The 14,574-nt window shown below is 33.5% G+C and overlaps 1 protein-coding gene across 1 annotated transcript in view; it reads right to left on the reverse strand.

Annotated features, from left to right (window-relative positions):
- LOC149797009 (translation factor Guf1, mitochondrial-like) overlaps nucleotides 1-14,574 on the reverse strand; it is an 80,301-nt gene that overhangs the window by 37,009 nt on the left and 28,718 nt on the right. The window contains exons 7-10 of the mRNA XM_089961667.1: nucleotides 11,401-11,465; nucleotides 8,837-8,949; nucleotides 4,864-4,954; nucleotides 1,120-1,249 (exon numbers count right to left, since the gene is read on the reverse strand). Of these exons, the coding sequence (XP_089817793.1) occupies nucleotides 1,120-1,249; nucleotides 4,864-4,954; nucleotides 8,837-8,949; nucleotides 11,401-11,465 (399 nt within the window). The remainder of the gene's footprint in view (nucleotides 1-1,119; nucleotides 1,250-4,863; nucleotides 4,955-8,836; nucleotides 8,950-11,400; nucleotides 11,466-14,574) is intronic.

Here is a 14,574-nt window from a genome sequence, read left to right on the forward strand (position 1 = left end):
AAAAAGAAAGTGTTGCTAACTGCTAAAATGCTAAATACTGTGTAAAGGACCAGAAATTACAAAGAACTTAACCATCTGTGAAAATCTAAGGCAGTTGAAACTCCATACATTTAAATTTTAAAAAATTCACAAAATGTAGATATAAATGTTGCAAACAAATGAAAAATCAAAAAACAAATTAATACTGAAATATCCAAATAATTCAGTAACCTACCTGTATACATCAAGTTGAAATCTTTATCCAATATCAAAGCGTTGATGAGATGTAATTAAAGTTGTGATTTAGTGTCATAACAGCTGCATTCAAACAAATAAAAAGACCAAAAAAATGAAAATTGAGGCATAAATACGACATGATTTTGTGGCTCACTCAATGAATTTCTCTTCTTTTTTTTTGCAAAACTGATTACAAAATTCAAGATAAAAAGTGGCCCATGCTAACAAATGGATAACATGTAAATGAGCAAGGGCAATTTCCTTTACATTGTTTATCAGATATATGCAATCTACCACTGAAAAGGTCAGTAAGGCACATGCAACTGAGGAAAGCCCTCCTACTATTAAATATAAGCTTATCAACAGTAAATCTTAAAACATGTTCTCTCTGTTCTAGAGTGTCAATATAAAGCAATCTGTATCCATCATAAAAACCTGTTTTACCACAGAAAGTATAATAGTAACATCAGAATTCAGAACAATCACCTGAACATTGAGGAAAGCAAGATTAAATTTTAAAAATCTTTGCCAAGGAGGGTAACAAAAGCTATTTTAGCCAACAACACTGGTTAACAAAAAAATGATTAAGCTAAATTGGACAATGTAGGTGGATTTTATCAGTAAGATAATTGTTTTAAATAGTTTCAAGCATAAAATGAAGATTATATCCGCAAAACAGTGCAAAGTACTTCCTTAAAACTGAATTACGTACATGAACAGAAAATAGATGAGTAGTTGTTAAATCACATTTTTCATGGGGAAAATTTCTTCTCTTTTTAACACAAAAACAATAGCATCATAGCACAATTTAAATGGAGAATCTTACAAAGTTATTCTCACATTTTCAAACAAGCATGGGTTATTTCCCAGCAGACATGAAAGAGAGCATTAAACACTGCCTACCATTGGCTTTGCCCGTTTGAAACCAGGGTGAGGCTGTACATCAGATCCCTCATGAGACAAGGTGTCACCGATTTGTCCCTCCTTCACATTCTTCATGTTCATGACTACATAACCCACCTGACCTGCATATCTGCAAATACAAACACAATAAAACAGCCATCATGAGACAGAAATATTGTTACTTTAATTAACCTGTAAAGGCTATTCCATTTAAACATACACGAAAACCAGGGAAGGCACTTTCAAAAAAATATATGCTAGGATATTCAGATTACCCAAAGAGTTCATATGAAAACAATACAAAATTTGAAATGCATCTATGGGTGATGAATCTATATTAAAAGTGCCTTTACTGAGTCCCATGTATATTTTACTAGAACAGCCCTAAGGACAACTGATAAATTTATACAAAATAAGTTGTGTATCTGGGATATACTTTGTATGTCCATATGATACAAACTTTTTCTGAGATTTGGCATCTGTATAATTCATGTTTTACTGTACTGTAGGACTTCATTTATCCAGACTTTGTTCATCCAGATTATCAGTATATCTGGACTATATACAAGTCCCATAAGCTTGAACGATGGATGTAACCGCATGCTTGCTAATCCATACTCTTATTTATCTTCGTGTTTTGCATATTCCCCCAAGGAGCTTAGGATCAATTATGTTTCTGATGCTTTTATATTTCAGACAAAAAGGTAGACTTATTCCACTCATCCGTACATACATGGAACAGTCTGTCTTCCTTTTATCTGATGCCTGGCCTTACATTTAACTTGAACAGATTAACCATAATATCAGACACAAAATATTGCACAAGGACTCTGTCCTGTGCATTCATTTGTGCATGACTTTGTCTACAAATTAATTAGAGAGACAAATGGCCAGGCTTGATTAGTGATTGAACTTTAAACCCAATGCAGATGGTGATGAGGACATGTCATACATTCATTTTGGGGGATTAATACACATAGAAACACAGCTAAAACCAGCCCCACATTGTTTTAACAACAAGCACTAGAAAAAAAGTCAGATCAAGAATAGTAAAATGAATAAATTTCAGGTATTTTGCAGCCAAATTAAGATGACAGAACAACAGACCAGTTAAGCTGGTACTTTTAAGTCAAGAGAGGGCTCTTTCTTAATATTTACATTGAATAAAAAATAGGTAATCAGAGACTGGGCAAAGCACATTAGACAATATGAGCATCTATCACCATCCACAATTAGATGACTATGTTAGAAACTATGTTATGTAACAGATTTGTTTATCAAAATAGTCTTAAAACAAAGTTCAGAAGTTCAATACAGGTTACCTCACACAGGAATCACATTACACTTTATACTGGCCAAGCTATTTATGCTATGAATATTAATTACAGCTGATTATTTAAACAACTCAACCTGGAATTTTAAATCAGTATGAAAACTGGTAGAGAGTAAAAGGACATGATTAAAAGTCATGCTTTTGGGGGGGGGAAGGGGGTGCAGTCATCTCCAAATAAGTAGAAGAGATTAAAATAGTCACTTCTTAACCCCAAAAGTGATTCTAGTTGCCTATTCTGTCTGCTTGTTTAAGAACTGGTTACAAAAAAAAGTGGTTTTCAAAACGGTGTGAAAAAATAGGATACGAAGGTCAGTGTTCATTTTTTTATATTTACCCTTTTTATCCATTTTGTGTTTGTTCATGTGGCAGTTTCCAAACTAAAGTCTGTAGGTAGATTAGAGGTGAAAAACTGTTTTCCAAGTTTGCTTTTGTTTTCACCTATGTGATTAAAATGTTTTAGGATCAAAACCAATAAAATAGGCTATGTTGGGTTACCAGAAATATACATAATTTTATGAATGAACATAAGGAACTAAAATATTTGCTACACACAGCTTCAACATGTCTGTGAGGTGGAAACTCCCACAATCCACCAAGCATTAAATAGACTGGGAAAAGCCAAGCATGAGAAACAAAATCAATGCAACAGTGATAAATAAAAAAACTAATGTCAAAAAAGGCAATAACTTATATTTCCATTCTCAAATTTTAATAAAATGAAAATATAACCCTTCCACAACAATAAAACAAAATAACTGAGAGCAATCTTTCTAAATAATTTATTCCTCTTTTATAACAAGAGTAACCATGGAAGTTAATTTTGCTGGAACAAATCAATAATGAATTCGTTATAAAACAACTATAGAGAAGGGGCCATACCAGTATCATTCCAACTGCAATATTGAGAAACAGTCAGTCTAGTACATATCAGATGAACATAATCCACAATATGATGGTATTAACACAACATGGAAAAGTATGTCTTGTCTGCTATGACAGCGTATGATTCAACAAGAGGTCCAAGTGGGCTTGAGATTGCTGATATCCCAGCCATCTGCATAACAGCCAAATGGAAAATCAGTTGGCCAAGAAGTCCAAATCAGTTGGCCAAGAAGTCCAAGCCAGTATGATCAGTATGATCTCTTTGTAGAAATTTCTTCCTATGCTGTTGTCAGAGCATAAGTAATGAAAACAATGTTGCAGGGTTTTATTTCATGTATCTTCATCCATATTTTATCATCATTTCTTTAATAATGAAAGACCTTTATGTCATGACACTTTCTGTCAAAGTTGTCAGGATTCTGTTAAGCAGCTTTAGAAAAGTCATTTCTTTTTTAAAAAAGTCTTTTGTTTAGCAATGTTGTCTTATTTAATGGAGAATCAGCACCATTTGTATCAAACTGGAAGGTCTTTTAATCTGAATGTTTTCTGTCAGACTTGGTAAACAGTTTTTCAGAACATATCTTCATAGGTTTTACTATTTTTAATTGAGACCATAACTGATACATATTAGCACACACACACATACAAAAATCAATGAAAGGTTTTCTATTTATAATTACAGCAGCCATATTTAATGGCTGACTGGCATAATTTGTACATGTGTAAAAACCCATAATACCAAGATCTTTTCTTTCAAATTTGATACAATTCTACCAAGCAGTTTTAAGAAAAGATCATCTGAAGGTTTTCCTTGTTTTAGTAGCAGCATCATTTCTTAAAAACCTGAATGCCCTTCATGCCAGAATGCTTTCAGTTAAACTTGGTCAAATTGTTTTTTTCAGTCACTTCAGCATTTGTCTATTTTTAGTAATTATGGCCATATTTGATGGCAGATCAGTATCATCTGAATGAATCTGAAAACCCTTAAGTAAGAATGTTTTGTGTCAAATACCAATTTTTCAAAACAGTTGTGCAAGGTTTTTCTAATTTTAATCACTGTGACCATATCATTTGCAAGGATTTGAAAGGACTTCATACCGATGTTTTGGGGAAATCTGGTCAAATTCTTTTCATGGATTTTTTAAAAGACGTTAATTAAATATATTCCATATTTAGTAATGGCAGCCATATTTGATGATGGATTGGCATCATTTACTCTCAAATTTTGGTCACAACTGGTCCATTACTTTTGAGAAGAGATTTAAATTAGCAAATTATTTATGGACACAATAGATGATGCATGACACATGCAGGCCCACAAGGTAAATAGATCATGACCTAGATGTATTATTCATAGCAAATGACAAAATTTGTGTTCATTATATTTTACCAGTGATGTTTTTCATTTTTAAAATCGATTGGGGGTACCATGAAATGAGGGGATAAGCAAATACTATACTATCATGAAGAAAGAGAAGAAAAGGAGGTAGAATGGATAAAACAGTGAGAACACTTATCCTATTACTCACAAGCAGTTGGTCAAAATCTCATCTACCTGATGAATTCCCAAATCTTGAACTAGATAGGATTTCTTTGTGTTTGATGACTGTAGCTTGTCACCTAATGGCAGAAAAAGAAATACAAAAATGACTAGCTTGTCACCTAATGGCAGAAAAAGAGATACAAAAATGACTGGAGCTGGTCACCTAATGGCAGAAAAAGAGATACAAAAATGACTGTAGCTTGTCACCTGATGGCAGAAAAAGAGATACAAAAATGACTGTTGTTGTTGTTGTTGTAGGGTTTAACGCCATTTTTCAGCACACGATAGGCTATACATGGTGGCCAGTATTAATGGTGGAGGAAGAACACGGGGAAAACCCCGGAAAGAACCACCGACCCACGAGAAGCTACTGGCAAGCTTTCTCACATACCCACATTAGCCGAATCCGAGACTCGAACCCATGCAGACAGAGGTGAGATGGCAGTGATCCGTAACGGAGAGCGCTTTAGACCACTCAGAAAAATGACTGTAACTTGTCACCTAATGGCAGAAAAAGAGATGCAAAAATTACTGTAGCTTGTCACCTAATGGCAGAAAAAGAGATACAAAAATGACTGTAGCTTGTCACCTGATGGCAGAAAAAGAGATGCAAAAATTACTGTAGCTTGTCACCTGATGGCAGAAAAAGAGATACAAAAATGACTGTAGCTTGTCACCTAATGGCAGAAAAAGAGATACAAAAATGACTGTAGCTTGTCACCTGATGGCAGAAAAAGAGATACAAAAATGAGTGTAGCTTGTCACCTAATGGCAGAAAAAGAGATACAAAAATGACTGTTGCTTGTCACCTAATGGCAGAAAAAGAGATACAAAAATGAGTGTAGCTTGTCACCTAATGGCAGAGAAAGAGATACAAAAATGAGTGTAGCTTGTCACCTGATGGCAGAAAAAGAGATACAAAGATGACTGCAGCCTTCACCTAATGGCAGAAAAAGATATACAAAAAATGCTGCATATTATTTTACTGGACAGACTGAAAAGCAACATTCAGCTCTGGGTTTGAGTTCAGGTCATGTTAACAGACACCGTTGCTCATACAGTCTCATAAATCTGTCAGGTTGGGTACAATACCATTCAATAAAATTCGGGTTACTGCAACTCTTATTTCATGGTCACAAGACCTTGGTTAATCTTTGTATTTAGCTCATTTTCTCAGGGAATCAAACAGTTTGGTATATAGCGTAACTGCATCATGAGGAGTACTACATCACTGAAAATAAGGCCACTGTGACCTATATATCATGGTCTTGTGATTCTGCATAACTTCTGTATTTAACTCAGTTTCTCTATGCTTAGGTTTGTATTTAGGACATCCTTTCATGCATACCTAATTGATGAGACATGTAAGATGTTATATAGATAAATCAAATAAAGTATTGCACCTTTTATTCAAAATTCAGATATGTGAACATTTCAGTCTACCAAATTTAATTATCATTTACATTCAGCTCATTTTCTCAGGCACAACTGCCTATGGAGTCACCTATTTTGATAATACAACAACTGTCAGTGAAAACTAGGTGCTGTGACATATTTCATTGTTTACTGATCCCTGTCATGCATGCATTTAACCCAGTTTCTCCCTCTAGGTTTAGGTTTGTGTTTAGGTAATTTTCTAAGACTATTAATTTTAGAGACAAATAAGCTGATATTTGGGTATATCTAGGAATTGAAAAATCTAGTACAATGACTGGTACCCCATGAACAATATCTATTTTTCTGGGGTGCTTTGTTCAATATCAGTGTTCCAATCTTAGCTGACTGTACACATGCAGATAACTAGGCTGTCTGTGAAAATTTAAATCTATTTTTAAAAACCTGTGTAAAAATAAACAAATTATCATAATGAACATTCTCATTGCATGGATTTATTCATCATTCATTTAGCATATTAATTTGTACATCTATGAGAAAATGTATGCTTATCATTAATTAAGAATATTAACCTAATGTATTAATTAATTAGATCACATGCACACACAGTTGAATAAAACCACAATGAAGGACACCATAGCAAGTAAAATTCAGTATATCTGAAACAAGTGTGACAGCTATAAAAATGTTACTCACATACACTCTGAATTGATGATGTGATGTCATAGAATCAGTCAATCTGATAAAAGAATCTCTCCACAAAAAATACATGTTCCCACCATACTTAACAGTACTCCCTCACTATAACACTGTTCATGGAAGTCTTGTAATAAGGACTGCTTAACCCGTAAGACCATCTGATATTGAGGTATTTTAAACATATTATTATTAAATAATAAAATGGAATCTATGAACATGACTGCCTTATAAATGGAACTTCTCTATACTAATATGCCTTGCAGTGTGGGGGTACAGTAAATAATCCTCTAGTGCCTTTCTGGGGGTTAAAAAATAGATTGTTTTCTATCATCAATATGTACATATTTATAACAAAAAAAAGTAAAATGTCAAAGAAACAAATAATATTGCCAAAGGACCTTTACCGTAACATTCACCTTCATATGTGTACAAGAGAGGAGAAACTACTGTGTACATGAGAGAGAAACTATTATTTGGCGTAATTGATGTGGTAACTATAAAACCATCTGGCCAGTGCAACTGATACATTTCTAGCTAATTATGTGTTTACAATGCACAGAAACACAACCAGTCTTATTAAATAAGACAGTATATAAAAGCTTTTCATTCATGAATGGGTAACATAATTCATTTTAGCCGTAGTCACATGACTCTTTCTGCAGTGAGTATTGCCAGAGGCAGATTAAATTAACAGAGAATATTTAAACCTGCCAAACTGTGCATTAAAAACAAATGTTAACATTTACATCAGTCAGAGTGTTTTAGATCAGTTTCTTGTAAGTTAGTGTCATGACATTTTATATGTCATGCACATTATGATGTCATAATCTTGATATTGTAAGTTAGTGTCAAGACATGTCATGCACATTATGATGTCATAATCTTAATAACGATATCAACAACTGCTTAAGAAATGGGATCAAAATCCATCTACTTTACAAAAACAATCTGCAAAGAAGGTTAAGTTATTACTGAATTTTGCCCCAACTATGCAGATGCAATCTGGGCATGGCAATATGTTTTGTATATTTTCTGCAGTTTTTAGCCATATGATGGGGTTCAAGTTCACATCGCACTAACATTTAAACTTGTAATTTAATGTTAGGAAAGATATGTTTTATAATATTTTATCAACCAATATGAAATATCCAGTCATCAAATAGTATGCAAGTGAATATTAATTGCTTTTTAGATATATAACATTAAGCTGGTATAAATACAATGCAACCTGACCATAAATTACAGTAATAAGACCAACAAAAATTAACAGGTGGGACTGTGCATGTCGGTCCAGATTGCTCTAATTGTAGAGTGCCCATCAAGAGTTATAGAAGTCCTAGGTTCAAACCCCAGTCTGGCCATGCAGTTTCCATCATATTTTGCAACACTGACAGGATTCTATGTCCTTACCTTCAACCAGATAGGGAGGATGCAGTTAAATGTAAGTTGGACCTGGAGACACAGGGAGGTATCTCAAAATTGAAGGAAGTATAATGGGTAGGAATGAGCGTGTTGTTCTGATGGCTCAAATGGTAGAGCACCATCTAGAGTCAAAGAGGTCAATGGTCAAGCACCAATTCAACACATTTTTCCCCAATTACAATTTATGTCCTGGTGTCCTTCACACAAAAATCAATAGTAAAATAAATATGATTCTACAACGCTTTCCTTTATAAGCATGTTGGCTTTAATTGTACAATTTTAATATATTATATATATATATATATATATATATATATATATATATATATATATATATATATATATATGGTTTGTCAATATTAGTCAACACACATGTTAACAAAATTAATTTTGGAAGATGACACCTATTAGAATGTCAATCACACTTATTGTACCTTAATTACCTTTTTTAATGCATCCATCAATTACTGCCACATCTGTAATAACACCTCTAAACTGATCATAATAGGTGTCAAACACTAATGCTCTCAAAGGTTTTAGCAGATCAGCTTTGGGACTGAAAAACAAAAGTAAATCAGTCAACTAGATTTTTTTTCCATATTTTTATAAACTGTCAAAGAAATCCTATGAAAACAAAAATAAATATTTTGGGCTATCTGCTAATTAAATGTTTAATTAACCATTAAGCCAGGTCAATAATTAACCATTAACCAGAAACCATGTAAACAAAATTAATAAACTCATAGCGACAGGTACTGAATTTATTGTGATAAATAAAAATTATTTAACTGAGTGTTATTTATTCAAACTTGTAGGTAATCAAGGCAGATAACTGTGTATCCCTTTCCCTTTTATTTTTTCCCATTTAGCCATTTCATTTTTATCTGTGCAAGTACAGTAGTAGCCTTGCTGAATATCACCAAATCTGGTCTGTGAAATTAAATATCAACTTATCAACAGAAAAAAATTATATAACGTCATTCACATCCAAAATTATACGAAAGATTATGGATTGGATGATATCATCCATGATTAAGTCACACAAATAATACCCTCAAAACATATGTCATTAACAATATAAATACACCTCTCCCTTGACATCTTGTGAAACCAATTACAATAAGGGGTCATGCATGGATCCCATTTTTTCTCATAGGAAAATAGCCAAAGAACTGGCCCCATCTGCATGAAGAAAATCATGATCAAAATTTAAATGAAACATTGATATACTGCTTATTTTATGATTGAAAATGGCAGTTAGTGCCGGAAATCTGATTCAACATCATGAAATTCACAAATATTAATAAGAAGTTATATGTTTTCTTAAGTTCTCCACACAAAAACAAATTCTTAGTACACTGTGAAAATAAAAATATTTGACAATATTTTGATTCATGACAATGTCAGTATTGCCTAATGCTGACAGCACTTAAATGAATACCAATTAAAGACTTTTAGTCAAGTGAAATTTGTATTTTAGATATATCTTTCAATTTGGTTTCAATGTAATCATCATACATGCTATTTGCCCTCTTGAATTCAAACATGAAATGTGTAGATCTACCATCCCAGCAATGTCCATGATTATTTTTGCAAACCTAATCAGATGCTGTGTTTTGATCTCCATTTGCAGAAGTGTTTATTGTATTGTTATAATCAATTAAAAGTAGACCTGCTTTCTATATTCATGTTAATTACATCTTTTGTATCAAATAAAAAAAATGGGGTGAAATAATAAAATAAAAAAGTAAAAAAATATGCAAACCCTATCCACTAAAGAACTAGCAGTCATGATAGTGTCAGATCAACTCATTTCAATTTACCAAATGCACACAGTTATCTATAAACTGTCATGTAGGTAGCATAATTAAATGCTCTAACATTAATCAGTGGTTTATCCTATCAATCTGAAAATATGATCAATGATGGCAAGAGATGCAAGTGAAAGGAGTACTCATTGCATGAAAAGCTTTATGGAGAAGTGAGTTTCAAAATCAGCAGTGAACATGAAATTCCCTTATTGGTACTCGGAGATCTGCTCAAAGATAAGCAGATACTTCACTAGTACCTGCAATGGAATCAAGGCATCAATATTTTACTAAGAGAGCAATGTATAAAATATTGAGATTCAATCTTGACTGTTGTTGTTTCAGAAATTAAATTTCCCTAGTTTTTGAAAAAAGTAAATCTTGTTTCATTGTAAATCAACCATAACACTCAAAACTATCCATATACACATGCAAAAAGCAGTGACATAAAAACATGTTTTCATCAGTACACATGATGTGGGTTGAAAATCTTTTCAAATAATATTTTTAACAATCTTTGAGAGGTTGGTTATCTTGAAAATAAAGGCATTTTATAAGAAAAGCAAACAACTTTATAAGTAAAAGCATTTTATAGACAATTATTCCCCAATGCAATTAAAACATGAGCATTAAACCATTTAACAGCCCCTTTGCCATCCATTACCACTCCAATCCCTCTCCCATCCATTACCCCCTCCAGTCCCTCTCCCATCCATTTCCCCTTGTTTTCTCATTATCAATGTTCAGTTAGGTTTGCATCCACTTCTTAAATTTTTATATGTCATTCAAAAGCTTGCTCCCTCAATTATACTGCAGTCCATGTTTTTGGACCCCATTACATACAAGTTATCAAGGAACAGGTATAACTAATTTCAAGACAAATATGCTGTTGATAAACACATTGTAAGTTCTTGCAATTTAGTTCAATTATTCAGGAATGTTGCATACATTTAAGGAAGCGGAAACTTATTACAATCTGAAAAATTATGAAACCAGTTTAAATAGCGTAAATGTCACCTACATATCCATCTCAACAAGTCTGATTGAAATTAAACTGGCATTATTTCCATTATTTTAAATATGTAGCAAATTTAATCAATAAAGCATTTTCTCAACCATAAAAGGTGTCAAACAATTTGACAAAAAACAAAAGAACTGTGCTCAATTAAAGAATTATATAGTTTCCTACTGACACTTACGGGGGTATCCGTTCCACAATTGCTTCAAGTAACTCATTTACTCCAGTGCCCAGTTTTGCTGAAACCTTAAAATGAGGATGAATATAAAGAATATTTGCCATAAAATACAAGATACACTCTGTACAAACATTCATGCAAAATCTAAAATAGCTTACATGTAAGTGTTGGTACATGTAAGTGTTTATTAATGTGTTCATGCTATATCTTTATAAATGTACATGATAGGGATATCCTGACAATAAGAACACAAAGGACCTAGATTATGCATATGCTATGAAACTGAAGTTTAATGTTGCAATAACAGTTGTTTAATTATACTACAGGAAAGTAGGTCATCATCACCTACTTCCCAAGGCAGAGCAGAACTCACAACATGTGACAGCTAATCTCTCTGTCAAGAAACTAATGTTCCCAATCCCACAGCTTTTTAATTTCCATGTAAATTTGTGTATATATGGTTCTCAACATAAGCAAATATGTTGACTCACCATTGAAATTCACAAGAATCACCAAACTTACAATGGACATAATGTCTAACATTAAGCAGTGTGAAGACAAAATTTAAGGACAACAAATGCAAGTGCATAATCTGACCTCTGGAACACATGCAGTCATCGAGTTATACTCCAAACAGTGAAATATGGCCCTGCATAGTTTATGGTGCATAATAATTAAGGATCTTGTTACTAAATAGAAACCCTATTTATGAAGCTGAAGAATATGACTAAGTTTTGAACATATTAAACTGTGAACAACACATTTTTGAGTTAACAAATGGCTTGGTTCATTTTCAAATGCTAAAACACAACAAAACTCCAATAAAATTTTTAGCACTAGATATTGTTGCAAATGCAATAACTGGTATGACTGAACTTCCATTTTCTAAGAATTGATTATGTTTTCAATTATGAACAGTTGCTACATATTCCTTTAGCCCCCAGTCTGGGACTGAGAAATTCAAAATGGATTCCACAAACTTCCCATGGGTAAATATCCTACTACAGATTAATTTAAAAATATGTGTCTCAATGTGCTCTGACTTGTTACATTGTGAATTGTCTTGTTTTCAGTATTCTTAATATGTATAATCATTTAATATGGAAAATGTACATTCATTTAACATGGAGACAATTACAGTAGCATTCCTCTTGAACAGCCACCCTGACCAGCAGCCCCCTGGTTTATATGACCAGAATCTCTTGGCACAGTGACCTTGTGTTCTAAAGTACCCCTCTAGAATGGCCATCCAGCTAATGTGGCCAGCATATTAGTGCAACTACTGTAAAAACTACCGCTCATGAGTAGACACATGATGGGTTTACAGTTGATTTCTAAGTTCCAACTTGTCAATAAAATACTTAACTTTAATCCATACTAAGAGGTAACTAATCAGATTATCCTTACTTAAGTGTGTTCCTTAGAAGTGTGTTCCTTAAATGTCAGGTTTTGTCACTTTGACAAGAACTGATTATCCTTACTTAAGAGTGTTCCTTATATGTCAGGTTTCATAACTTTCTACTGGCAATTATTACCACCCTCAAGGAACAAGATGACAAAAGCTAACAGCTGCGAGGCAGTGCTGGTCAGTAGTTGTTGTTGTTGTAGGGTTTAATGCCATTTTTAAGCACAAGATAGGCTATACATGGTGGGCAGTATAACTGGTGGAGGTAGAACCCTGGAAAACCCCGGGAAGAACCACCAACCCATGAGAAGCTACTGGCAAGCTTTCTCACATACCCATGTTAGACAAGCCTGAGGCTTGAAATTATGCAGACCGAGGTGAGATGGCATTGATCCAGAACAGTGAGTGCTTTAGACCACTTGGCCACCCTAGGTCCCCAGTGTTGATCATCTTAAGTTTGATCAAGTCAGCATGGCATATAGTCACCATACAAACAGTATCTTACATGTCATGGCTTCTCTTGCCTTATCACAAAATTGTAAATGAAAAGCTAACAGACTAAAGACAGTTGATCACATGACACTTTCTTTGTAAATATGAAGCAGGTCATACAGCTGCCCATGAAGGCATAATTTTTTGGCAGAAAGTGCACAATGTCATCATAAATTCACAGTTTAAAACAAAAAGTAAAAGCAATTCAATGAAACAAAATGACGAAGAGTCCTTCCAATCAATGCTGAGAAAATGAAAGTTAGAAAGAGTTAATAAATATCATCAGTTATCCATTCTGCAGCAGTGGGAAGATGGAATGGACAAAATGATAGTCACAACCATATGTTTGTGCACTGATTTACTGATAATATTTTCAAATGGTTTTACACCACAATTAATGATGAATCAAAATGATTTTAAATAATATTAATATAAGTTTTGTCAAAGTTATTGCATAACATGAATATGAATTTTAATATGAAAATATTAAATATTTACAAATTAGTGATGAAACTGGAATTACCATGATATGCTCCTCTTTAATCTTAAGATGTCAATGGACTTAAAACATGAGATTTCATTCTTGAATATATAATCTTAGTTTGTGCTCCAAAAAGCATTGTGGGTCTGCTCAAATATTCATAAAATTATTTGCTGTGAAACTCAAAACCTCACAAACTCATAAGATACTTCTAGCACATCTCATCTACCTCATTCAGTGTAATACATGCACCTGTTGTAATACTGCACACCCATTTTGGAAACAAAACGTGCACAAAATATTTCTTACTGAGTGCAACTTTCTCTATCACAGCATGCATCTGGATGGCAGGCAGTCACTCAACCATGACAAGAACATCCAGAGTCCTTGAAACTTACCACAATGCATGTCTGATGTCCAAATATTACTCAACATAATGAGTTCAATCATTCTTAACACATTAACCCCTAGTGATGACTTTACGGAGCAGGAGGTATTAGCCTGCTGCTGAGATCTGTAGCATCATGGTCATGCATGATACACTAAAGTAGGTGGTATTATAGAAAGGTAGATAGATGTAGCTCTACAATGATACCAAATAATCTGGAATATCAAGTTGCACTACAAAATACAGATAGAAAAACCTCATTTCTTGGACCCGACCTTATTCTAACGCAAAATTTCACCCGTGGTCAGAATCCCATTTTGTGTCTGGATTTTAGACTTTTTGGTCTCAGATCTAAGGCAAACCGGTATGATCTGCAAACAGACAGATGAGCCTTTGCAAAAAGTAGGATAA

Source organism: Sinohyriopsis cumingii, chromosome 6 (assembly GCF_028554795.1).
Source record: "Sinohyriopsis cumingii isolate HCF-2022 chromosome 6, ASM2855479v2, whole genome shotgun sequence".
In the NCBI taxonomy this organism is placed as follows: domain Eukaryota; kingdom Metazoa; phylum Mollusca; class Bivalvia; order Unionida; family Unionidae; genus Sinohyriopsis; species Sinohyriopsis cumingii.